This window comes from Lissotriton helveticus, chromosome 1_1 (genome assembly GCF_964261635.1).
Source record: "Lissotriton helveticus chromosome 1_1, aLisHel1.1, whole genome shotgun sequence".
Taxonomy (NCBI): Eukaryota; Metazoa; Chordata; class Amphibia; order Caudata; family Salamandridae; genus Lissotriton; species Lissotriton helveticus.
This window is the reverse complement of record NC_136057.1, coordinates 902,266,262-902,291,504: the sequence shown is the minus strand read 5'-3', so window position 1 is coordinate 902,291,504 and position 25,243 is coordinate 902,266,262. Positions and strand designations below refer to the sequence as shown.

Sequence of the window (25,243 nt, the reverse complement as noted above, 5' to 3'; positions counted from 1 at the left end):
ATCCACCCTCCCATACTGTGTTCACAATTACCCCATTTGGCCTAAAGACACAGCCAGCCCTAGTCTCAAGGAGTAAGTCCACCCCCTCCCGCACATCAAATCTATCGGCTACAGGTACCCTGTAAGTCAGGGCACATGGCACCTGACTAACAAAATGCCCAGATTTTGGGATTGGGACCTGTAGATTGGGAGCCTGCTAGAGGTATTCACCTTTGGGAGGGGGTCCGTAAAAATAGCCCAGTGGAAAAGTGTTATGGCGAGCCTGGCTCCTACATAGATAGTTGACCTGCCAGAAGATTGTAGACCAGCTGTGGTGCACTGATTTGGTACTGAATTAAAATGAGGCACAATGAGGTACAGGGCCCATGATCAGCTTCACCATTTCATCCTTGGCGAAATTGGTCGATGAAAGCAGCAGCAGGCCCCCTCGGGGATTGTGCGCCAAGTTTGATGTGCCGATCCGGAGATTGATCCTCAGAAATGATGAGATCTACAAGGGCCGATCTGCTATCCTTATGCATAATCACTGTCCTGCGATTGGAGGAGGACCAAGAGAAGACCAGAGGCCTGCTGGGGAACCAGAATGGCTATCGAGGGCTGCCCCAGTAGTGAGAGCCCATATCGGGATGCCCCCACAGTGGGTCTGATTCGGCCCGAGTGTTGCTGAGGATTGCCAAAGGATAGGAGGAGGCCTACATTGCCATGGGGGTCAACTGCTATACAGTGAGCTGTTAGGAGTGCCCGCAGTAGAGAGACCCTACATTAGTGGCTTAAATTATAAGACTCCTAAAACCCCCTCCTCCTTTCTTTTTGCCACGTTGGCTCTTCAAGAGACACATACGTAAATCTCGCTACCAGGAACAATATGTACGGGGCTTAGGCTATCACTCAGAGAGAATGCAAGTCTACAATTGAGGAAACAGGGAACCAGGTGAGGTGCAGTGCACCATGGCAGATTAGACCTGGCTGTGAAATAGAATGGGCTTGCATTTTACACCATTTATGCTCCTCCACTCAAGGCCCACTCAAGAGGCGATGGGCGGCACATGACCTCAGCAATAAAGGGCACAAGGAAATTATCCTTATAAGATAGAGCTTTGATTTATGGACTCATACTAGCCGTCATTGTTTACATCCTCCTGCAAGGCTGTCTGCAAGATCACCAGGGGTTGCCAAGGCTTCACCCCACTGTACTGCGGGGGACCACACTTCGGCCAGTAAGAGTGTACACACATTAATAGAGCAATAATCTAACTTGGATACTATGCAGAATGAATTGTGGTGCTCCCCAGATTGCTACTTAATGACATGGGCTCATCAACCATAAATGCAATTGCGCAGTGGCAAATCCCATGAACCTGAGACTATGTGCTACTAAGAACGCTGAAACTACCACCAAAATGGTATTTCAAGGAGACCCAGCTGCTTTACAACTGGTAGAATCAAAACTGAAGGAGCATTCAACCAAGTTCAACCGAATACTACAAGCAATCGTGGATATGGAGGGCATGTTGGAGGTGAAAATGTACACAGTGGCCATAGTGATCAACCTCCTACAGGAGGAACATAAGAACCTGAGAGGGAAAGAGTTAATTGCCAAATGTGTCTTATCAGATATTTCACCTGCAAATATGACTCTTGAAGAAACTGTTGAGGAGCAACACTAATTAATTACACAGCTGCAGGCCAGGAAAGTCGATTCTGTGAAACAATAGCCGGGTGGTGGGTATCCTAGAGGGGCTGGAGGGTCCATGCCTGGCATTTTTCATGGAAGATTGGCTGATCTCTAGAGTTTACAATGGCCGTCCAATGAAGCTCCTATCCGTGAAAAGAGCTGACAGTCTTCTGGGTCGGCAGCCCCTGCCGGGGGCGCCACCAAGGGCTCAGGTAGCCCATATACTTAATTACAGGGTCTTGGACCAGATATTACAAATGGCCCATAAACGGCGACCCTAGAAAGTAAAAGGAAGTGCCCTGCATATCTTCCTGGACTATACCGCTGAGATCCAAAGACAAAAAAAAAATATTTTCAAGTTTTTCAAATCAGAGTTTCTGGTAGAAAGTTTACCAACAAGCAACTACCATATTCCCTTTTGCTCCTTGCATGGTTCCGAGTGGTACAGAACAGTGATGCTCACTTTTTTTTACAGCTCTGGAGGATGTCTATCAATTGGTTTAATCCATCAAAATGTGAACAGACAGCAAACTTCAGCCACTGGCTAATAAACTATGGCGATGCAAAAACTCAACATAAGCACAGCAACTTACCAGGAGCAGACCACCCAGTGACCATGCAGTGAGAGAGCAGATCCTTGAACATTTATCTATGCACAGGCTCTCCAGGCAACAACCTGACATGACCATGCAATTTTTTGCGAGGAAGGAAGGTGACCTAGCTGAACTTGAAGACGGTCATCATGGTCCGGAGATCACACCAGTGACGTCTGATGATAACCTGGTGATATCCTTTAACTTTATTTTATCTGGATTGTTTGCTAGTATGGTGTCCCCCCTCCTCCCGCTGCTTCAAGTGAGTGACATTATTGACACGCTCCTATGCAGAAGATTTTGCAGTCACCCCATATTCCTCCCACTCTTACTACTTTATAAGTTGGGATAGAGTGACCCCCTGAAGAGTTCCCTTGATATGTCACAAATGCAAGATTTATTATAAGCTCCATAGTTGATTATATTAAACACCATTATAGTTATTCAATCATAGTGAATCGTATGGAGCCCAGTTCTCTGGTGTTCTTAAAACAGCCTCCAAATGGCACTTGATGCTTTTTTGGTCCATATTGATGCAACGTGTTTTGAAGTTGATTTTTTGTGTGTTTGTCTTTTGCTTGCAAGAAACACACATGTCCTCTCAGAAGTTACCTAACCTAAAGAAAGGTGACACGACTAATTATATTGTGCCATATTCTATCTCTTCTAGACGCACTTTATACAGTGCATGACTCTCACACGGACAATGATAGGCAATACACACTCCTTATGGGGGCAGTAGACGGTATGACTGTTGTAGTGGCGAGTGTCTATAAGCCAAATCTACATCAGGCTGCTTTTCTTGACACCATAAACCCAATTTATCTACCATATGTGTTTGTGCAGAGTTTATGGGGGTGATTGACTGTGAAAAGGATAGATCTCACCAGCTGGTGGTTGGATCAGAGGCCATATCTCTTGCTTCCAAATGTAAAAGATGGATACAACAATGGCAGTTCTCAGATACATAGCATAAGAGGCACACAGAAGACAATGATTGCTCATTCTACTGCTCTGTACATACAGTTTAAATAAGAATAGACAATTTTTAAGGTGACAATGGGACCACCCTTAGGGTAAAAAGAGTAGAATTTCTGGGCCTGATAGATTTGGGTTATAACTCTGCTAACATTAAACTGAGCAAATCCTCTCTCAGGGATTCTCACAAGGTGCCTTCAAGTGGCAGCCCTTCAAGACACTCCTTTCCATACTCACATCCATGAGCATATAGACAATAGCTTTCGGGAAAACAACGGTACTGCTGACATTCGGGTAACTGAGTGGGGTGCTTCTAAAATACTACAGTGAGGCAATTGCATCAAGCTTTCCTTAGGGTAAAGAAGTTGATATTTGAGGACATTTCTGGGATAAGAGCTTCAGTTTTAGGTGTGGGAAAAAAAAGGTTGTGTAAGTTGCAAATCAAAAAGGTGCTGGTTTTATAGAAACAATATGATGTACTGTTACGCAAAAAGAGAAAAATAGATTATCAGTAATTCTAATACGTGGCTAAACAGCATGACAAGGGGGTTAAAGCGGGACGGTTACTCACATGGTTATTATGCTCCGCGATATGTACTGTGTGCGACCTATAGGGGACCCTAGTACACGCTCAGCAAAACATAAGACCATACCTGCCAACTTTAAGAACAATCTCACCTTGTGAGGAGGGGTGGAGACTTGTACTAAGAAGTTACCCCTTAATGGGCGTCGGCAGTTCAAATCCTTAGAAAACAACTATTTACGGTGGTTTTCAGCTTGTTTTCCCTGCCACCGTGTGATATGGGCTCCTCACCGGGTGACTGTGTGATGGGAGCCGATATCATGTGTTACACTGTGGCACCATGTGAATTGTCAGGTATGATTAACACAGGTGGGTATAGTAGCACTGCCTAATTAAGGACAAGACGCCACAGATCTGCGGTCGTACAGACATCTATCCCTCATTAACACTGATGGTAAAATAATGAAATACTGGGCAAACCTTTAGCCAACGCAGTGGCATAACGAGGCTTGATGGGGCCCCCCTGAAAAGGCATGGAGGGGCTCCAGTGAGGAGCCCTCAGGCCTGCCTGTGCGCAGTGCCTGGGCCCCGGGAGCTCTGCCCCCTGCACTGCTGGGGCTGAGGGGGCTATTGTTATGCCACTGAGCCAACAGTGTGTGTAGTGACCGGGCACTAGGACCCTGTGGGTCACAGGGCAGTGACCAGGTCACTGGACAGGACTTCCTGTGGACGGACAGGAAGGGGCGGTACATAGTAGGACGAGGACAGATGTGCTGAGGCGCTCCGAGCATGCATGCCAAATAAAGAGCATTGAAATATATCTGGTGTCCTGCGTGTTCCCTGAGCATACATAGTAACACACGACAACTGGCGACGAAGGTACCTGAAGAATCCACACGTGTGTGTCCCTCACGGAAGAATAACCGGAACATCCAGGAGCCCACCCTGGAGGTTGCATCGCCAATACGAAGGAAGAGAGGCCCCTCGATAAAGTGCCGCGACGCGGGAGCCCACCCCGACTGACAGCCGACTGGCAGCAAGATCGCCGCCTGATGCCCCATCTGATCCGGTAAGCGCTGGGGAGAAGCGCGTGAAAGAGCAGAAATCGGCGCGAGCTCTCGCGAGAGTCTCGGCGGCCATTTTGGGGTCAGGCGGTTTGGACCAATAGGAGAGCCGAAAAGAGGAGCGGCCATCTTGCAGTCAGGCATAAGAGATGTGGGTGTGAAACATCGCGAGATTTGGCGGCCATCTTAAGGTCAGGCGCACCAACGAATAGGAAGAGCAGAAAAACGAGTGGCCATCTTGGAAACAGGCAAACACTCGAGAAAGGCACAAACAAGGGACAAAAGCAAACAAAAAACAGTGAAAAAGGCCAAATAAGAAGGAAAGCAAGAAGGGCAAGGGTCCCACAAAGGAAATTACAAGAGGGAACAAAGGGCAGCCAGTAGAAAGGCAAGGAAAATAAATAGAAGCACAAAGACTACTTAAAAAGAGGTGAAAAAAAAACAAACAAAAAAAACTGCCACACCAAGAAAGAATAAGACGTAAAAGACAAAACAAGAATAAAGTAACAAAAGATAAGAAACAAATAAGTACAGAGGCAACAAAAGGAACAAGACAAGAAAGAAATTGCCAGAAACAAAGCAAAGTGCGCAGTATCGCACACCAACGCCTTTCAGTGTATCAGAGCCACAAGTGGGAATACGATGGGAAAAGTGGATTGTGAAATTTGAGCGATACATGGAGGCGACTGATGTAGTGGAAGGAAAGAAACTAGGGCTATTCCTAAACCTCGTGGGGGGTGAGGTGGATGACCTCCTCATAACACTGCCCCCGAGCGAAATAAAAACATACGAAAAACTGATAAAATGTCTAACGACCAAGTTCGACCCCCAAAGAAACGTTGACTTTGAAAGATATAACTTCAACACTGCATTTCAACAGTCGGACGAGTCAATGGACGATTTTGCAACCAGGCTGAGAAAGCTAGTGGCCCACTGCGAATTTGAAAAATATGACAATGAACAGGCCCTTCGCCTACGACTGATAGAAGGCTGTCGCGACACAGAATTTCGCACAAGACTACTTAAAGAACCTATCACTCTAGAAAAGATTTTGGATCTAGCGAGAGCGGAAGCAAGGGCAATGATACAAGCCAGGCAGATGGACCGGAGAGGAGAACAGGTACACCGAATGACAGATACAAGCAAGACGGGCAACTGGAAGAGAGGATCAAAGGAACAAGTGACAAGGAAACACGGTTCCCAATGCTACAGATGCGGTCTGGACTTTCCACACCGAGGAACATGCCCGGCATTCGGTCAGACATGCAGGAAATGCAACAGATTTTGCCACCATGTGCCAAGGGGCACAGTTCAAAAATGAACGAGGAAGACCAGGGAGACCAAGAGCGACAACAAACAGACATGTACGGCACATGGAAGCGACCACCAGGGGCTCGTCGTTGGAGTCGGGAGAAGAAGAGGAAGAAGAAGAAAGGGCAGCTGGAAAGGTAGAACGCCTGTACCTCATGTCCACGGACGAAGGGTATGAAGAAGAGCACATCAGATTAGTGGATAGGAAGTCAATAAAGAAGACGGATTGGGTGACCATCGACGTAGGGCCCCATCAAACAGTATTTGTGCTGGACAGTGGGGCCACGTGTAACATCATGTGTGCTACGGAATATGATAAGATGAAGAGGAAACCACCACTAAAACCGTCAAATATCAGAGTATTCACCTGGGGTGCACAGAACCCGGTAACGAACATGGGAAAATTCACGGACACCATGACGCACAAGGGCAAGACTGTCACAGAAGAAATACATGTGCTACGAGGAGACATTCCCGCACCATGTCTACTGAGCAATGTAACGGCGAAGGTCATGGGCCTACTAAAGATGATGTATCACATGTCGGACAGAGAGAACATATTACAAGAGTACCCAAAGCTAACGAACGGACTTGGAAAGCTGAAAGGAAGACAAATAACTCTGCACATAAACGAATCAGTCAGGCCAGTGGCCCAGCATCACCGAAGGGTGCCCATCCATCTACAACCTCAGGTGGAGGAAGAAATAAAGGCACTACTAGAACAGGACATCATTGAGCCAGCAGAAGGGCCAACGCCATGGGTGTCCCCAATAGTGGCGGTACCAAAAAAGGACGCCGCACAAATTAGAATCTGTGTGGACATGAGAATCCCCAACACAGCCATCGAACGAGAACGACACCCAGGGCCGCATCTAGATGACATGATAAGTTGCCTGACGGGAATGAGAAAATTCTCCAAGTTCGACTTATGCAAAGGGTACCACCAACTGGAGCTGGACCAGCAGTCCAGATACATAACGACCTTCTCAACGCACCTCGGATTGTTTCGATACAAAAGATTAAGCTTCGGAATATCGTCAGCAGCAGAAATATTCCAGGAAACGATCCGGCAGATCATCAGACCGATCAAAAACAGTTTGAACTATAGTGATGATATCCTGGTGTTTGGACAATCTGATGAGGAGCATGATAAGGCCCTGAGAGAAGTATGTTCACAGCTAGTAGAGATGGGCCTAACAGTAAATGAGAAGAAATGTGAACTGGGCAGAGAAGAACTAGTGTTCTTCGGACACATCTTTTCGAAGAGAGGGATGAGGCCAGACCGCAGCAAAATAGACACCCTTGAGAAAACAAAAGAACCAAAAGATGTCGCTGACGTGCGCTCATTCCTCGGCCTTGCCAGCTATTGCGTGCGATATATAAAGGACTTCGCGACAGTGAGCACGCCACTGAGAGACTTAACGAAGCAGGGCCAAACATTCGAATGGACCTCAGAGTGCCAAAGGGCGTTCGAAGAAATAAGGGCGTCAGTAACGGCAGTGGACCACCTCGCATATTTTGACCCGAGCTTATGCACCGAATTGACAGTAGACGCCAGCCCGGTAGGCCTTGGCGCAATACTAGCACAGCACAAGCCCGGAAAAGACTCACCTCGACAGATAGTGGCCTACGGAAGCAAAAGCTTGTCGGACATTGAGAGGGCATACTCTCAATCAGAAAAGGAGAGTTTGGCGGTAGTATGGGCATGTGAGCACTATCACATGTTCATATACGGAAAACCATTCACGATAGTAACAGATCATCAAGCACTAGTGACCATCTACGGGAACCCAAATGCCAAAATACCACCAAGAATTGAACGATGGGGGATCAGGCTGATGGACTACAACTTCACGATTGTCCACAAACCAGGAAAAGATCAAAATCCAGCGGACTACATGTCACGACACCCGCTTCCCTATCAAAAAGGTGGCACCACAATGGCAGAAGAATATCTAAACTTCATCATGAGACAGAACACTCCGGCATCAATAACAAACGAAGAACTAGAGCGAGAAACGAAAGGAGACCCGACAATGAAGGCCATCGGGACGGTGGTACGGCAACAGAGATGGAGACACATCAACAGCAACACTATCACAGAGGAAGGAGTCAATAAAGAGGAACTACTGGCATTCAAAAAGATAAGTGAAGAGCTGTCTGAAACAGAAAACGGAGTCCTGATGAGGGGCTCAAGAATTGTAATGCCACGTCGACTGAGAAAGAGAACAGTTGAGCTAGCACATGAGTCGCATCGGGGCATCGTAGCGACAAAGAAGATGCTGAGAGAAAAAGTGTGGTTCCCGGGGCTGGACAACATGGTGGAGAAAGAGGTATCGCACTGTCACATCTGTCAAATAACAGGACCTCCTGCCAAGCCGACACCATTGAAAATGTCGGAACTGCCACCTGCAGTATGGACCGAGTTGGCAGCAGACTTTTATGGGCCATTGGAGAGTGGAAAATACCTGCTAGTGGTCAGACACGAATTTTCAAGGTTCCCCATAGTGAGAGAAGTATCGTCGACATCGGCAAGTGCCACCCTACCAGTGCTAGACGACGTATTTGCCGCCTGGGGCTCACCACAGACACTGAAAACAGACAATGGTCCTCCATTCTCTGGAGAGGATTTCCGTAGATTCATGGAGTACCTGGGGATCAAACATCGGAAAATAACTCCCTTGTGGCCACAGGCGAACGGAATGGCAGAACGATTCATGGGGACTATCAAGAAAGCCATCCAGCGAGCGAAATTGACACAGATATCGATTGGACAAGCACTTTGTTAAGTGCTCAGAGACTATAGGAATACCCCTCACAGTTCCACTGGCAGGTGCCCAGCAGAGCTGGTGCTAGGGAGATCAAGCAAAACAAGGATACCTCAGTTAGATGTAACTAAAAGTGCGAATAGAAATGACATTGCAGAAAGAGATGACCAAGCAAAAAAGAAAATGAAAGAATATGCTGACAAAAGGAGAAATGCATCTGAACACCAGCTGACTGAAGGGGATCTGGTGGTAGTGCGACAGAAACAACAAAGGAAGTCAGACAGCCCATTCTCAAGAGAGCCGCTGGTTGTGACTGACGTAAAAGGGTCAATGGTAACTGCAGCTTCTGACCATCAAAGAATAACAAGAAACAGTTCCCATTTCAAGGAGTTCAAAGTGGAAGAGGAAGAACGAGTGACAACAACGGAAGAAAGAGAGCAAGGAAAAAACAGAGAGACAACACCACTAAAAGAGGAAAACGGAGGACAAGAAGGGAGTGCAAGAAGACAAGAAGACTACTAGAAGAAATGTAGAGACTTTATTTTCTCTCTCTCTCTCTCTCTCTCTCTCTCTCTCTCTCTCTCTCTCTCTCTCTCTCTCTCTCTCTCTCTCTCTCTCTCTCCATTCGGTCTATCATTTTCTCTCATAATTCTGAGGATAATGTACCAAGGATTTGTACATGTGACAAAGACGTTCTGTTGGTGACAAAGGGGGAGATGTAGTGACCGGGCACTAGGACCGTGTGGGTCACAGGGCAGTGACCAGGTCACTGGACAGGACTTCCTGTGGACGGACAGGAAGGGGCGGTACATAGTAGGACGAGGACGAGGACAGACGTGCTGAGGCGCTCCGAGCATGCATGCCAAATAAAGAGCATTGAAATATATCTGGTGTCCTGCGTGTTCCCTGAGCATACATAACACACGACAGTGTGCAGGGTGTAATCAAGCATCTGGTGCATGCTGACCAATGTGGTTTTATCCCTGGACAGAGCATGCCTTTTATTTAGAAAAGTCGGGGCCCCTGCCTTAACGGATAAACCCTGGCAAGGTAGAATACTATTTAAAAAACTGAACCGCACACACCGGGTTACGTGTACATTTACTCTTAAGTGAGCGAGACGTTGTGTTTTGATAAATTAATTTTCCCAAAGTAGCTTAATTTGAGATTTTTATTTTTTTATTTGTATTCAAAAAAAATTTCCTTTTTTCTTCCTCAGTACAAAAAAGTGTGTTGATATATTTTAATTTCGTTTTTGTATTTCAATCACACATTTATATCATAGAATATGATTTTTTTTTTAAAAGTACAAAAAAGATATAACAACTGATATGTCAATATACATCAATTAGCAGATCATAATTTCTATTTATAAATACAGCATATATTCCCTTCCAACGCGTTTCGGCTAGTTGCCTTCCTCAGGAAATCTGTATTTTCAAATATTGCAAGAACTTCATGCTACAATAATGAAAAATAGTAGTTTAGTAATTCATCTGTAAAATTTCGATATACTAACAACGTCTAGCATTTACTTTTTCTCTTTTTTATCTACATCTTATCTATATCATGTAATCATTTCCTACTGTCCAGAGATCTTTACCTACTGGGCTAGATTACACTCCATACATTTGTGTGTGTTGATCTATAAAACTATACATTTATATACAATTTTTACAGTTTTCTCATCTATGTAATTCTTAAAACAACAATTTTTTTTATATATATATACAATATTTACAGCAGTTATTTAATTTCATAGTCTGACATACTTTTAATGCTTGCAGATGGGAGCTAAGATCTGGTGAGAAGTATGGGCATAACGTCCTGGAGGGTAGGCGGGGGGTTTGATTTGGCACTTTTTTGTACTGAGGAAGAAAAAAGAAAAAAAATTTGAATACAAATAAAAAAATAAAAATCTCAAATTAAACTACTTTGGGAAAATTAATTTATCAAAACACAACGTCTCGCTCACTTAAGAGTAAATGTACACGTAACCCGGTGTGTGCGGTTCAGTTTTTTAAACAGAGCATGCCTTTTAGCCATAGGTGTTTGTCTCATGTTATGGACCAGTTATCACCAGGTGACACAATACCTATAATAGTCTCTATGGATATAGAACAGGTGTTTGACACCTTATTGTGGCAATATTTATTTGCAGTTCATACGGGGATGTGAGGGTGTCACATATTAAAATGGATCCGACTCCTATAGAAACGGCCCCTAGCTGGAATCCGTACAGGGTTCACAATAGCTACATAAAGGCCCATCCTGTTGGGAACGAGGCAAGTATGCCTCTTGCTGAAACTATTACTTGAACAAGCTATGAAGCAGTTATCATGTTTATTAAGTTATAGAGAGAGTAGCTGGGGGATTAGAGTATCACACAAATATCACATGGGCTCCTTATAAGCTGATGACACGTTGTTAATGTTATACTTATGTTACCCTGAGACTGCCTCACCAGAGGAGCTGAAACTGCTAACTGACTTCAGCCACATATCTGGACTCAAGTCAAATGGGACAAGTCCTGCCTTCTCCAGTTGAGACCAGCAGCACAACCAGACTGGTTGGAAGCAGAGTGGGATTTCTTAGTCTGGGAGACAGACACATTTATATATTTGGTGATTCAAATATATCATGACACTACACGGCTGGTCTCTGGTAACACAAGCCGTGTGATGGCCAAAGCTAAACAATGATTGGCTTTCTGGAGTACCCTCTTGCTGTCTCCAATGAGACGCCCAGCCATAGCAAAAATGCTGCTTATATTCTGGCTATTGTATTATTTTGCAAAGCTTCCAGGTCGCTGCCCAGGAAATTCTTTGCTGTACTCTCCATTGATTCAACTATATGGGGTGGAGGATGCGGGCAAGTGGTTCTGAACAACATCATGTGACGACTGGAAGAGGGTGGAATGGGGGTGCAAATTATGAGGTGCATTACCTAGCCGCCCAGCTGCCTTGGTCCATGAAATGGTTGTCAGCTGTGGATGATCTAGAACAACTTGAGCTTCATGCAATGCTGGGTGTTAATATAATGAGTGAGGTGGTATAAGGGAATGCACCCCTGACCCAAGAGATACCCAGGGTGTCTTACAATCCGCAGGCAATGCTGGTGCCGGGTTCTAGATTGCCTAGAAAGTTAAGTAGATTTACACACCTGACATACTGCTGTGGTGCCTCCCAGAATTCAAAGCACATAACCAGAACATATAACAACAGCCTTGGACTGTGGCTGCAAAACCGCCAATAAGAGATCTGTACTCTAATGGCACTCTTCATGTCTTTGATACTCTGGTAGAATCGTGGGAATTGGAAGCAGGTCATTTCTTCACCCATAATGCACTCCTCAATGTGATTAGGCTCACATTTAATGAAGCCAGGTATGTAGTGAAGATTTGTCTCTCTACTAATTGGGTCGTGGTTCTAAAAAGTTGGGAAGCCCTGATGTAGTGGGTGGCACAAGGGTGCTGCAGCCCACCAGGCACCCTTCACTTACAGGCCCTGGGTACCCATGGTACCATAAACTAGGGGCTTACAGGTGTATACCAATTTCATAATGATGAAAGGAGGAGCACAGGCACTTTACTGCTGTTCAGCAGCAGTAAAGCACACTGCGTTCTAAGCCAACAAAACAGTCAAGGCAAAAATCTAGTCAAATACAACACAAAAGATGATAATTTCCAGCAGCTTTGTTTTGGACTAAGGGTTTTAACTTTTGCATGGCCTTTATAAAATGGATATGAATGTACTGTATGCATGTTAGATATATGTGTCTATATTAGTGCTTATAATATAGCACTTTAATACATGTTTATTAGTAACCAGATAAACCCTATTAGCAACCTTAAAATAACATAGGATTGAGAAAAAACACTAGAGTGCTAAACATACGCCTTCTGGTTAGCATACAGCTCCTTGATGCAGGTTCATAATTAATTAAGCTATATTACAAAGACTGCAACTTTTGTCCTGAAATTAACACAAGAATCTCTGAAAATTTTAGAAAACATGTGAATTGTTTGCATGCAGTAGGAATCAGTAATACAAATAAAACAAAGTTGCATGTTACTCACTGTGTGCATGCACGTTAGTCTTCTATATTGTTTTAGAATGCGTCACGCCTATGACTAGACTGCACACAATTCTCTCCAGAAAGTGCATTAGCTGACAGAGTTCTCTTACCGAAAGGCTACACGGGAGCTTGCTGTTTACACTAAGATTTGTGCAGCAGGTATTTTAACTACATTTTTTTAATGCTACCTATGTCAACAATTAAGTTAGATAAGTTTACCATCAACTTTGTAACTTTGCATTCTTGTCAATTTCTTTGTGGCAGAGTTAGAAAAAAATGCACGTTAACTGTCTGACTCCAGGCTGCCATTACTTGACTCTCAATGTATGGCCTCCTGGAATTTGTTTCCAGTCCCAGGATTCAAGCGCTGCTTAAAAGAGAAAACTGCCAGTCCGCACAGAGCAGCTGAGGTACGCTAAAAGGAAACAAACGTGTGCCACAATACAGTGGCAACCTAGTACGTCTTCAAATAAGAGAAGTGTGCTATATTCTTATCCACGCTGTACGCCTGCTCTTCCTGAACCACGTTTTGCTGTTTAAAAGCCAAAACGCGTTATCTATCTCTCTCTCTCTCTCTCTCTCTCTCTGTTGTCGTCTTGTCGTTTTTTCGCATTCTATTTTTAAACCTACATCCTTTCGTCGAGACCCTGGCTTCTTACATCTATCCTTTCAATCGCTGCCACTTTGCTCCTCTGTTTAATTCCCTTCACGTTTGTGTTTCTATCTCGTTACGCTCGTTTTTTTCCGTCTCTTAAGGGCATCGATTATTTTACTTTTTTTACAATTCACTGTATGCATTTATCATACTCTCCCGCGAGTCCGTCATTGGCCCGTCTCAGTGCTGATGGCAAGGTAAACACACCGAGCCCGCTCAGCGCTTCCAGAGAAGACGAGCGCTATATATTTACATTTGACAGGTGTATTTATTGAGTAACCGTAGCTCTGCTCGGCGTGCCGCTGCTTCTGCCTGCTGACGCCGGGGCGGGTCCAGCTTCGCCTCTCCTTCAGTGGGCGGGGCGTCCGAACTGGCCAATAGCGCATCCCCCTGAAGGCTGCCGAGGAGCAGGGGATGTACTAATCCCAAGGGGATACCAGATGTTACCGGCGAGCTTCTGGGAGATGTAGTTTCTTCTGGAGAGGGTACAGGGTGTGTAGCTGCTCAGCTTCCGGGCTCTGCACGACTACATTTCCCGGAGTGCAGCGGATTGGCATGGCGGAGAGCAATGACTGCGGAGTTTGACGAAGAAGTGGTGTTTGAGGTGGGTGACAGCTCCATGTTGAATGCACTGGCACGCTGCAGTGACAACGGACAGCAGAGCAGGCTCCGGCCTGGGGCAAACCTGGGCTCCAGGGGGAATCATCCAGGTGTTGTAGGGCTGGCGTGCACAAGCAGGACGGTGCAGCCAGTAAACCTAATGCGCTGGGATAGCAGGGGAAATGGTCTTCGGTTTGCAAAGGGGATGAGGCATGAGTCTTAATCTTTAAAATTGGGTCTGCACCGGTGGCATTGGTACAGGTGCGAGGACAGCAGCTCGTACATAGGCAGCAGCGCTGGAGGTAATTTAACACTGCTAGAGCTGGGGGTTCATTCCGGGGTAGCAGAGTCGGGGATCATTGGGCTGGGGGCGTGGAACTGGGAGGTGCAGACAGGGGTAGGTAGAAAAGCTGAGGCTGCAGAACTGTGGTTTCCAGTCAAGAGCTGCAAAACATGCACAATCGCTGGGAACAGAAGCGCAGGTGCTGCTAGAGTTCCAAAGGGGAATGAGCATTAAAGATGACAGGGCATTTTGTGTTGTATCTGGTCATTCAGTCTAGTTTTCTGACCCATTATGTGACAATCTAGCTGGAGTACAAGGAGTGTTGAAGGAAAAGGTATAGGATGTCATTTTTTGTAAAACACAACAAAATGTAAATACATGTAAATGAACTGTACAGTGCAGCAGTTAGGAAAGCAAAAACATATCCAATTTTTTGTATTTATGAATTGTGATGTAAGCAAAGATTTTAATAGGATGAAAACAATCAACACACTCCCAATTTCCACACATTATTTGTGTGCGATATAGTTCTATCTGTCAAACTATGTCTGTGCAAATTTAGTGGCCATTTCAATGGAAAATGTGCTGCCTCTAAATGACAGTGTGCTACTGCACGATGCTTTAGTTACATTATAACATTGCTCACTTCATATCCATTAGAGCTAGTTGGGTTGCAAAAGTTTTTCATTATAAAATTTGGGTCGCGTTTCTGCAACAATGCTTCCCAAAGATTTTAGGATATTGTTTACTTCTAACATCACATTTAAATACATATAAATGAACTGTACAGATATGTCAAAATAAACAGGAAGCACAAAAGAAGTGTTTTTTTTCTAATTCTAACGTGTGATGAAAAATAAAAGTTTTAATAGGATCAAAATTGATAAAGACACTTGTTTATGCACAAAGGACTAATAGTCACTGAAACCCAATTTTGTTTGCATACAGGCATACAGTTTTACTGTATGCCTGTACCAATTTAATGGTAATTTCAATGGGAAATTTGCTGTCTTTAATGAGTGTGCTACCACACCATGCTTGATTAATATATTTATGACCCCATGCTCCTAAATGCAACAGCTACTTATTACAATCTTAACACACCCCTGCTGAATGTATGTGGCTAATTTGCGACGCTTGTTCTTTGTGGGATATTTTGCAGGTAGGGGCAGAGGAGCTGAAAGTTTTCAGGGAAGGGCAGAGGAGGGCAGAGGAGCTGACATTTTGCAGGTAGTGGCAGAGGATTTGAGGATTTGCAGGCAGAGGAGCAGAGGAGCTGAGGGTTTGCAGGTAGGGTCAGAGGAGCTGAGGTTTTGCAGGCAGGGGTAGAGGAGCTGAGAATTTGCAGGCAGAGGAGCTGAGGGTTTGCAGGTAGGGGCAGAGGAGCTGAAAGTTTGCAGGTAGGGGCAGAGGAGCTGACATTTTGTAGGTAGAGGCAGAGGAGTTGAGGTTTTGCAGGCAAGGGCAGCAGAGCTGAGGGTTGCAGGCAGGGGCAGCAGAGCTGAGGGTTGCAGGCAGGGGCAGCAGAGCTGAGGGTTGCAGGCAGGGGCAGCAGAGCTGAGGGTTGCAGGCAGGGGCAGCAGAGCTGAGGGTTGCAGGCAGGGGCAGCAGAGCTGAGGGTTGCAGGCAGGGGCAGCAGAGCTGAGGGTTGCAGGCAGGGGCTGCAAAGCTGAGGGTTGCAGGCAGGGGCTGCAAAGCTGAGGGTTGCAGGCAGGGGCTGCAAAGCTGAGGGTTGCAGGCAGGGGCAGCAGAGCTGAGGGTTGCAGGCAGGGCCAACAAAACTGATTTCAGACAGTGACAGCAGAGTTGTGGTTGCAGGCAGTGGCAGCTGATTCGAGAATCACTTGGGGGACAAAATATAAAGGACCTGCTAAACTAGGCATTGATGTGCAGTGGCTGCAAAGTCGAGGGCGGGTATAGTAAGAGAGCAAGGGTTGCCAGTTAAGGACAGTTGTCCCCAGAGGTTGTCAAGATCCTTGAGACTGTTCTTTCCCCTGATGACTTTGTGGTTCCTACTCCATGACGTGGGGTTGTTTGACAATATATCATTCTTCTGCAGCTGCTAGTGGGTGACCTGACAGCTGGTACCTGCATGGTGTGGTGGACGGAGACCTTTGTAAAATCGTTCATGAGGTGTGTATGTTGATGGTTTATTGTGTGACACATGACTCTAGGTCATGAATGGCAATGTTATGAGTGACAGAATGTCTGATGAGAACGCATGATGTGATAAAACTTGTCAACCCATGAATAGCTGTGTGGCAGGTGCCGTGGGGGCTAGAAGCCAAGGGGCTTGCAAGATAATGTTTCCCTGGCATTGGTGCTGTCCCAGTAGAGTGCCAGAAGGTTCAAAAAGAGATATTATAAGACACAACATATTCTGTAAGTTGGTGTGTTAGGTTAAACTTATCGGTAGAGAGTCAGGACTTAAAGAATTAATTTTTTCGTTTGTACATTTGAAGTAAAATATTTTTTAGAATGAACCCTAGCCCTACAAAGTTAATTCTGTTTAAATTCGTACCAGGAGCATCTACAACTGTACGGAACTAAAACAATAATACATTGTAAGAGAAGTTTTCTACGATAAAAAAAAAGAACGCAATTAAACAAAGTGATTGCCGCAAAAACCCTTACTAATGTTATTTGACTTAGGTGATTTTGCTACTAAGGGTGTGTGAAAGGGAATGTTTTAGGAATTTAGGACAACAAATGACCACAGTGCCGCTTGCAGCATCCGCATAGAATCTGTCCTTGGCAAAATGGCAAATGCACTCAAAAATATTTACTAATTCATAAGTCTTTTTAATAAATCATTAAAATTTTTTCTTTCAGTCTTTCAAAACTACTTGGTAGATTTAAAATGTGTTGGTTGGCACGCAGTCTGCTAAGGGCTACATTATGGTGCATAGAGTTGTAGCTGTGCTGTACGACAGTCTCCTGTACTCATTTGAGATGCAAAGTCTGCTATGTTCCTTTAGTGTTCTATGCAATACTCATTACATTTGCCCAATCCTTTTTCAGATTCCTTATTCATTCAGCATACAAGGTGAATCGCACCTATTTCTTTTGGTTTGCTGTGAATTGCCCACTGCTAAACCTTTCCTGATAACAATGGTCACGCGAACACTTCTGCCTGCCCAGATGATTATCCAATTTAGACCTTTAGGTTGAAACGCCAAAATATTACTGCCTCCTATTATTTGTTCAAGAACTACATTCAAAAATAACAACTGTTGCGTTTCTGTTGCTTTTCTGATGTGACCCAGTGCATCCAGCACTTATCACTAGGACTCCAATCACAGTCTGCCCACTCAAGCATTCACCTTTGTATCATCATGCTATGACGGGTATACACCAGCAGGAGTTTGTTTTGAATTTTTTCAATCAGACACCAACCACAGACCTGCTGATCATTATCCTTGTTATGTTAAGTAATCTCATTTACTGTGAGATTTACTGAAGTCCATTTGAGTGTTGAATTACCCAGAATGTGATGGGAGAGGCACTCTTAAATTTTTTTTATCATCTGTACTCAAGCAGTCTTTATTTACATAGTCTTTAATGGGTAGTCTTTATAGTTCATTCAAATGAGTTTCTTAAAATACAAGTGATTCTTGTAAACACATAATTTATTTTTCCATACAATTTTTGCTTGAATGAACTGCCAAAGGCAACCAACATGTTTCGTTCCTCCCCATAGAACTTATTCTGGGCTAATTCCAGCGACATCTCTCGTTTTATCAGCATTGATTCCAGAATAGAGTCTGTGACGAAGTGGTGGGTCCCATCACCTATACTACATTTAGTACTCAGATGTTATAAATGCAGTCTTGGCTTTCTTGCTGTATTGAAGAGAACATACTATTCCTAAGGAGTATGTATTCGCTGTGTAGACGTTTTAACTGTGAGTGGTGCAGCAAGATAGAGTGATGATGTTCTAAAAGAAGTGCGCCTCCTGCACTTAGTGCAAGCCCGACTGGCCTCTCCTTGCATATGAGAACATAAATATGCTTGGTTTGCCACTGCAGTGGGAACGGGCTTGTCTCCTGCTGTCTCACTGGCAGAGGAGGCATTATTGCCAAAGTAATATATTGTTGGAAGCTGGGAAGACATGTTTGCTGTTAGCCTGGTGGTTTAATTTGTGGCAGGTCAGGCTTTACAAGCAGGAGGATTGATGCTGAAAGTCAGCTGTTGGTCTTAAGTACTTGAAAAGGGGTGCCTTGCCCTGGAACCCTGGTTGTAAGAATATAAAAAGTAGATCTACCTAATCCAATGTGCGTTCCTCATCTGAGTTTTTCTCCTCCATCCAATTTGAAGTTATATTCCAACAATCAGGTTATCTTTCCCTCCTTTGTCATTCACAGATGTGAGACCCATGCCGACAGCCCTAGGGATAGTAATATGCTATTAAAGATTTTGACAGGTTAAGCAGTCATGTGTCAAAAAGTTACTGTTTAGCAAATCCTGTTCCGTCAATAATTCATGTTGTACGTATAATTACCCAGGCCTGACTTTTTGTGAGCTCAAGAGGAGGGGATTGGTAAAGGGATGCTGACGACACCTTTTATCTCTGGGCTTCGTGCACTATTGCCAGATGCTGTCTGCTTGCTCTGAAAATATGTAGAATTGTTAAGTAGGTTGATTTGCGTGGCTAAATGCTGCTGGGTAATACATATATGGCTGCAAATGAAAGCCATCTCTCACACTTTTAAGAGCACCAAAGCATTATTATTTTACACGACTACAAAGTGCACTTGACAGGTGGTCTGATAATGACAAGGTCTGTAGGGATGGGTATCTCCTGCCCTCCTGACTTGATATGGGAGTTGTAGTGATGTGCCCTTTTTAGGTTGAACCCTGCTAGACAGTGCAGCTGTCTGGTTGTGAAAGACAGGGGGCACTTATAGAGCTGATCTGGATTGTATCTGCTTTGTATCTGCTTTTCATCAGCTTTTGGTGTTGTCAATCTTATTTGTTTGCTTTTGAGTCAATGGGTTTATTTATTTTAGCAAAAATAGTTAGGGTGTACAGTTCCAAAGAAAAGGAAACTTTTTAGGGTCAAGAACAGAGTATCTGCTACTAAATCCTCCATCCAAATATTTATTTATATATATCCACTCATTCTTCAATGCAAATTGCTATATATATAATGCATATTTAAATAATTTAAATAACGAAGCAAACCACATTCACTGGATGATGCCATCAGTGATGTCATTTGAGATGTCATCAGTGATGTCACTGACCATGTCATGAATGATCTAATATGTGACATCATCAGCAGTGGATTGCGGGTGCGCGAAATATAGTTAGTACAACTAACTATATAGGAGCAATTTCAATGGTTTTGTATGAGTGAAATGTCCAGCTAATTATAACACCCCTAAAACTTATAGTTTTTTGAGTGAATTTCAAAGGTTTTTTAAAAACGAATTCCTAACTATATAACTCCTGAAACCTATGGTTTTTTCAGTGAATTTCAAAAGTTTTTTAAATGCTGATTCCTAACTATATAAGGCCTGAAACCTATGGTTTTTTCAGTGAATATATATATGTGTGTATATATATAAATATATGTATATATATATGTGTGTGTGTATATATATATATATATGTGTGTGTATATATATATATATGTGTGTATATATATATATTCACTGAAAAAACCATAGGTTATAGACCATATATAGTTAGGAATTCGCATTTAAAAAACCTTATTTTACTCACACAAAACCATTGAAATTCCATATATAGTTAGTTGCACTAACTATATATCGCGCACCCGCAATCCACTGCTGATCATGTCTCATATTACATCATTCATGACATGGTCAGTGACATCACTGATGACATCACTGATGACATCTCATTTGACATCATTCTTGTGCTAATACGATAAACCTCTTCAGACTCTAATAAAACCTTAGATACACTCAGTGTATACAGACACTCACACACTGTTACTCATCCATGGAGTTACTCACACACCTAGTCAGTCATGCAAAGAATCAATCACACCTCTATTTCCTCAACTATACAGTTATACACACCTTACTTATTCAAACATATACTAACACATATTTACTCTCTTATACAATCCCTGATACAAGTTCACAATGATCCATACAGCCACTCACACATTCAGTGGCTCTCATGCACAGTTATTTATATATGCCAACTCTCACATGTACTGTGTTTTACATATGTACTTACTATGACATGTAGCATTGACATATCCATTCACTCATCAATACACTCATGCACACAGTCAACCGCCCATGTAGCTGTTTCCACATGCACTCTTGAACTCATACACCTAGTGAATCAACTGCTCACACATCTATGCACAGAGTCACACACCTCCCAGCCACCCCCACACAAACTCAATCTCCCATACAAATACTTGGGCAACCAATCAATAACATATGTAGCCTCTCATATAGCTAATGATCCACACATGCAGCAGTTTACATCACAACAGACATACTGAAGCAAACATTCAGGCAGTTTAGTCACTAACCCATGCATTTAGTACGACACATTTATTCACTCACTCATACAGTCAGTCACGCACCTACTAAATCCTTCATCGAGACACTTATACATCCACTCATTCTTCAATATATCTAACATATTTAAACTTTACAGAAACACACAGTCACTGGATGATGTCATCAGTGATGTCATCAGTGATGTCATCAGTGATGTCACTGACCATGTCATGAATGATGTAATATGTGACATGATCAGCAGTGGATTGCGGGTGCGCGATATATAGTTAGTGCAACTAACTATATATGGAATTTCAATGGTTTTGTGTGAGTAAAATAAGGTTTTTTAAATGCTAATTCCTAACTATATATGGTCTATAACCTATGGTTTTTTCAGTGAATTTCAATGGTTTTTTAATAGCAAATATCATAAGCTGTCGAATGTCAAGTACGTGGTAAGTAAAAACATTTTCGTGTTTATGCACACTGATCTGCTTTGAATGCTGCCCCCCACCCCTCATTTCTATTAGGAGTACTCTCTCTTTGCAGATAGTGAAGGGTAGTTAACGCAGGCCTTTGCCCCCGTTGTAATCCGTCGTGCCTGCTTCTCTCTCCATTTGATTGATTGTTCTCTTTGGTTCATTCTCTATTTACAAACAAGCACAGAGTCGCAATACTCTGTTTAGTCTTTGCAGATAGCGAAAAATCGTGTAAAAAAAGAAAAGGAATCGAGCAAAATCAGTAGGCCACTAATGGGATCTCTTTTTGACCTCCCTAAAATAGAAACATTAGGAACAACCTGTTGATAATACCAATGTGTATGTACATAAGCGGCGTTCATTTGTGTTCACAGTACCCCTTCTTGATTGTTTGAATCGAGCATTGAATTGTTCGAAGTTGGTTCTCTTAAGTATCTTCTCTGCCTGCAAACGAGGAAGAATAGGAATATTCTCTCTCCCTTTGCAGATAGTGAAGGGTAGGTAATGCAAACCTTTAACACGTCGTGCCTATTTCGTTCCTCATTGATTGATTGTTTCCCCAAACATTGACTGTTTGGGAATTGGTTCTTTTTGGAGGTATTCCCTGTTTGCAAATATACGTAGGAAAATCTTTGCAAATAGTGAAAGGGTACGTAATGCGGACCTTTCTCCCCCGTTGTAATCTGTCATGCCTATCTACTCCCCACTGATTGATGCACCTGTTTCACCCGGACCATTTACTAGAGATACGTCATCTGGCCCGACCAGAGAGCACCCCTAGTGAAAAGGACATATGCAATAATAACGAAGTGATCACTGTATCCTGTTAACAGAAACTTTAGCATGAAACAACCTGGAAAGAAAAGAATAGGAAAACGAAAATCAGTAGGCCACTGATGAACATAAACTTTTATTAAACAACGAACAAAGAAACGATAACATAACGTAATGATAAAACCTATTAATGTCCTAGAAACAAGAAAACGTTAGAAATATGCCAGTGGTGAGAGACCAGAAAAACAGTAAGAGAAACCAAATCACCCCTCGCTGTCCCACCGCCTGCCACGCCAAAAAAATCGATAGACTAGGGAAAATGCAAGTCAGTAGAACATCCGCCCCCACTCTGGAAACTTCCAAGGTGGGGCAGGGTTGCGGCTACGCCCAGCCGGGAGCAGCCCATATAAGGCGGATCCTGCTGCCACGCCTCGGCCAGGAGATCCTAACGTAGGGTGTAGCCGGAGGAGAGGCCGAGGCCAGCGGGACCCGGCCAGGGGATTGCCTTTACAACGCTGAAGAGTTTCAGGGGGGGGGAATGTCTCCTCGACCCTCCCCTCTCTCTCCCAGTCCGGCCGCGGTGGCCCTTGAGAGTTGCAGGTAGTCCCGCCACATGCTCTTCCGGTCCGGCCACCAACGGTCGGGGGGCCGAGGCCGACGAGATCCGGCTGCAGCCGATAAACCAAGAAACCCGTTCATGGGGCCAGAGCCAGGGGCGTCCGGCCGACATCCACCGGAAGCCCGGCCCGAAGACGGACGGGACACTTCTTCTCTCTTGAATAATGGCTGCGACAACACTGGGGGGGGATGTCTTGCACATGCCTCCGACCCCCCCCCCCCTCGTCCTCATCGCCTGGTCCGGCCATAACAAATCTCAAGCGAGACGCCGTGGGGTGCACTGGGAGGGAGAGACTATGCGAACAGGCCTCTCCCGCCTCCCCAGTGGAGGCTTCCCACCTGCACCCTCGGCGCTCCAAGCGCCCGGAAAAGGGTTCTTCCACTGTGGCGATGCTGCAACGTCTCGCCCGGCAGGGTGGAGCCCGTCCGCTCATTTGACCCCGCGATCGCCAGTAGCTACCGAACTCTCAAAATGGCGGTCGACCTGGCAAGAGCGGGCCCAGCATAAAGAAATGGCCCGGTCACTGGTTGACTCCACCACCGTAGTCCTCCACGACCTTGAAGATTCTAGAGGAGCCGCGGGAGTCCCCGACCCCCGCAGACACCCCCGATGGGGAATGACTGCCATGATCGCCCGTGGAGTGACGAAACTGTAGCCGCGGGACGTCGGCGCTCCCATGCTGGCGCCAGCCTCACTTTGAATTACTAGAATCCTGCAGACCTCAGTTCCGGTGAAAGCACAGTGTGACCCGGTAGGAAAAATTGTTGCACCCCCTCCCCTTTTTGACTGATAGTTCAAACCACCGATCCTTTCCTTTGCCCTTTTAACGGAACTTTGGACTGCCTCCCCCTCTTTTACATTTTCTAGAGAAAACAAAACATTAACCACTACATTAGCATAGCAGTTGACACCAGAACTGTTTTCAAATTGAAAACCAACAACATCTTCAACAGAATCCTTTTTGTTTCTGCTGTGACCCTGCTACAGCACAGGCATTGTCCCCAGCAGTAATTCTGCAATGCCGGTAAGAATAGCTGTGGTGCCTACTGGACTCACTCACCCCCGCGGCGCCCCACGCCGTTATTTGCTGGGCGGCAACTTACTAGACATCACTTTCGTGCCATCTAGATTTCAGCGCGTTCTGCTGCCTTGGAACTATTCGCACAACAGACTGCTACTGACGACCCACCCCCAGGCAACATCTTCTGAATTTTCATAATTTGAAAGAACTAGTAACATGTCCTCATCAGGAATTCAAAAGAAATTGCCACGGTCTCTTCGTTGTTTAAATGTTTTTACTGTTTTTGTTTTGTTGTATATATTTATATGTTATTAAAGTTTTATATTCCTACTACTTTGTTGGAGTGCTATATATTTTTAATGTGACACATAATTGTAAAAACTTTGATGTACAAAGAGTCATTCCTGGAATCTTCCGCTTCAGGCTCGGTCCCCTCCACAATCACAATACAGGATGGTTTTCAGATAGTAGGAACACGTGTGGTGTGACGGATCTCATCGGGTGTGGGCCTTGATCTACTATAACTCCTTTAAAGAGGGGTGATTCTTTACAGCTGGAGCCATAAACTACATCTGCAGGGCTAGCTGATAGCCTGGACAATCGGACACAGAGGAAGAGGAGTGTCAGAGGGTGCGGTAGTGAATAGGGCGAAAGGGAGGTGTCGGGCGGGCACAGAGTGTGATTCTCAGGGAAGAGCAGCGCAGATGGGGGGAGGTTTATTGCCCATGCATAAGACAGAGAGCGGGGGTGACCAGTGCCTGGGGAAGATGCTTGCGAGGGTGGGGAGCCATGCTACGAATCGACAGCGTGCAGAGAGTGGGTCTGGTCAAGGCATCTAAAATGGCTGCCGTGCACGACAAAAGTGTGGCATTTAAAAAAAGGCAAGATGGCGCAAACAATGTTTTTCAACACTTCCTCATTTCCTTCGAATCGAACGTTAACAGACGTTGGTGCATATTACCAAAGTTAAGCGATATTTATCGCTAACGATGCTTACCAACGAATTTTTTACCGCTAAGCATCGTCAGAAATTATCGAAGATAAACCTTGCTATTATCAAGGTTTATCGCAAATGCGATAAAAAACGGCCGCAATGCACGAATATCGCTAAAAAGTCAGCGATATTCATGCATTACCGAGCTAATGCTCTTAGCCATGTTATCCACCTCCCATTGGATAACATGGCTAAGAACTGCTCAGGGCAGGTATAACTTTTTTGAGATATTCGCGCTTAGCGCGAATATCTCCAAAAGTTGGTAATAGGAGATAGATATCTTGCATGTTGTAATGCAAATTATTGTGGTATATGGAACTCATACCATAATCTCTCAG

The 25,243-nt window shown here is 44.4% G+C and overlaps 1 protein-coding gene and 1 long non-coding RNA gene across 4 annotated transcripts in view; one reads left to right on the top strand and one right to left on the bottom strand.

Annotated features, from left to right (window-relative positions):
• Window positions 1-10,244: 10,244 nt before the first annotated feature.
• On the bottom strand, window positions 10,245-13,950 carry LOC144818481 (uncharacterized). The gene is made up of 3 exons (XR_013607119.1): window positions 12,991-13,950; window positions 10,685-10,780; window positions 10,245-10,373 (listed from the first exon to the last, which is right to left on the bottom strand). It is a non-coding gene; the product is annotated as an uncharacterized LOC144818481 (long non-coding RNA).
• Window positions 13,951-14,094: 144 nt separating this feature from the next.
• The window catches only part of VEZT (vezatin, adherens junctions transmembrane protein), a 280,161-nt gene continuing 269,012 nt past the window's right edge, over window positions 14,095-25,243 (top strand). For all 3 annotated transcript variants that reach the window (XM_078675941.1, XM_078675933.1, XM_078675924.1), the window contains exon 1: window positions 14,095-14,248. In XM_078675941.1, coding sequence (XP_078532067.1) covers window positions 14,213-14,248 — 36 coding nt within the window. In that variant the 5' untranslated portion in view covers window positions 14,095-14,212. The remainder of the gene's footprint in view (window positions 14,249-25,243) is intronic.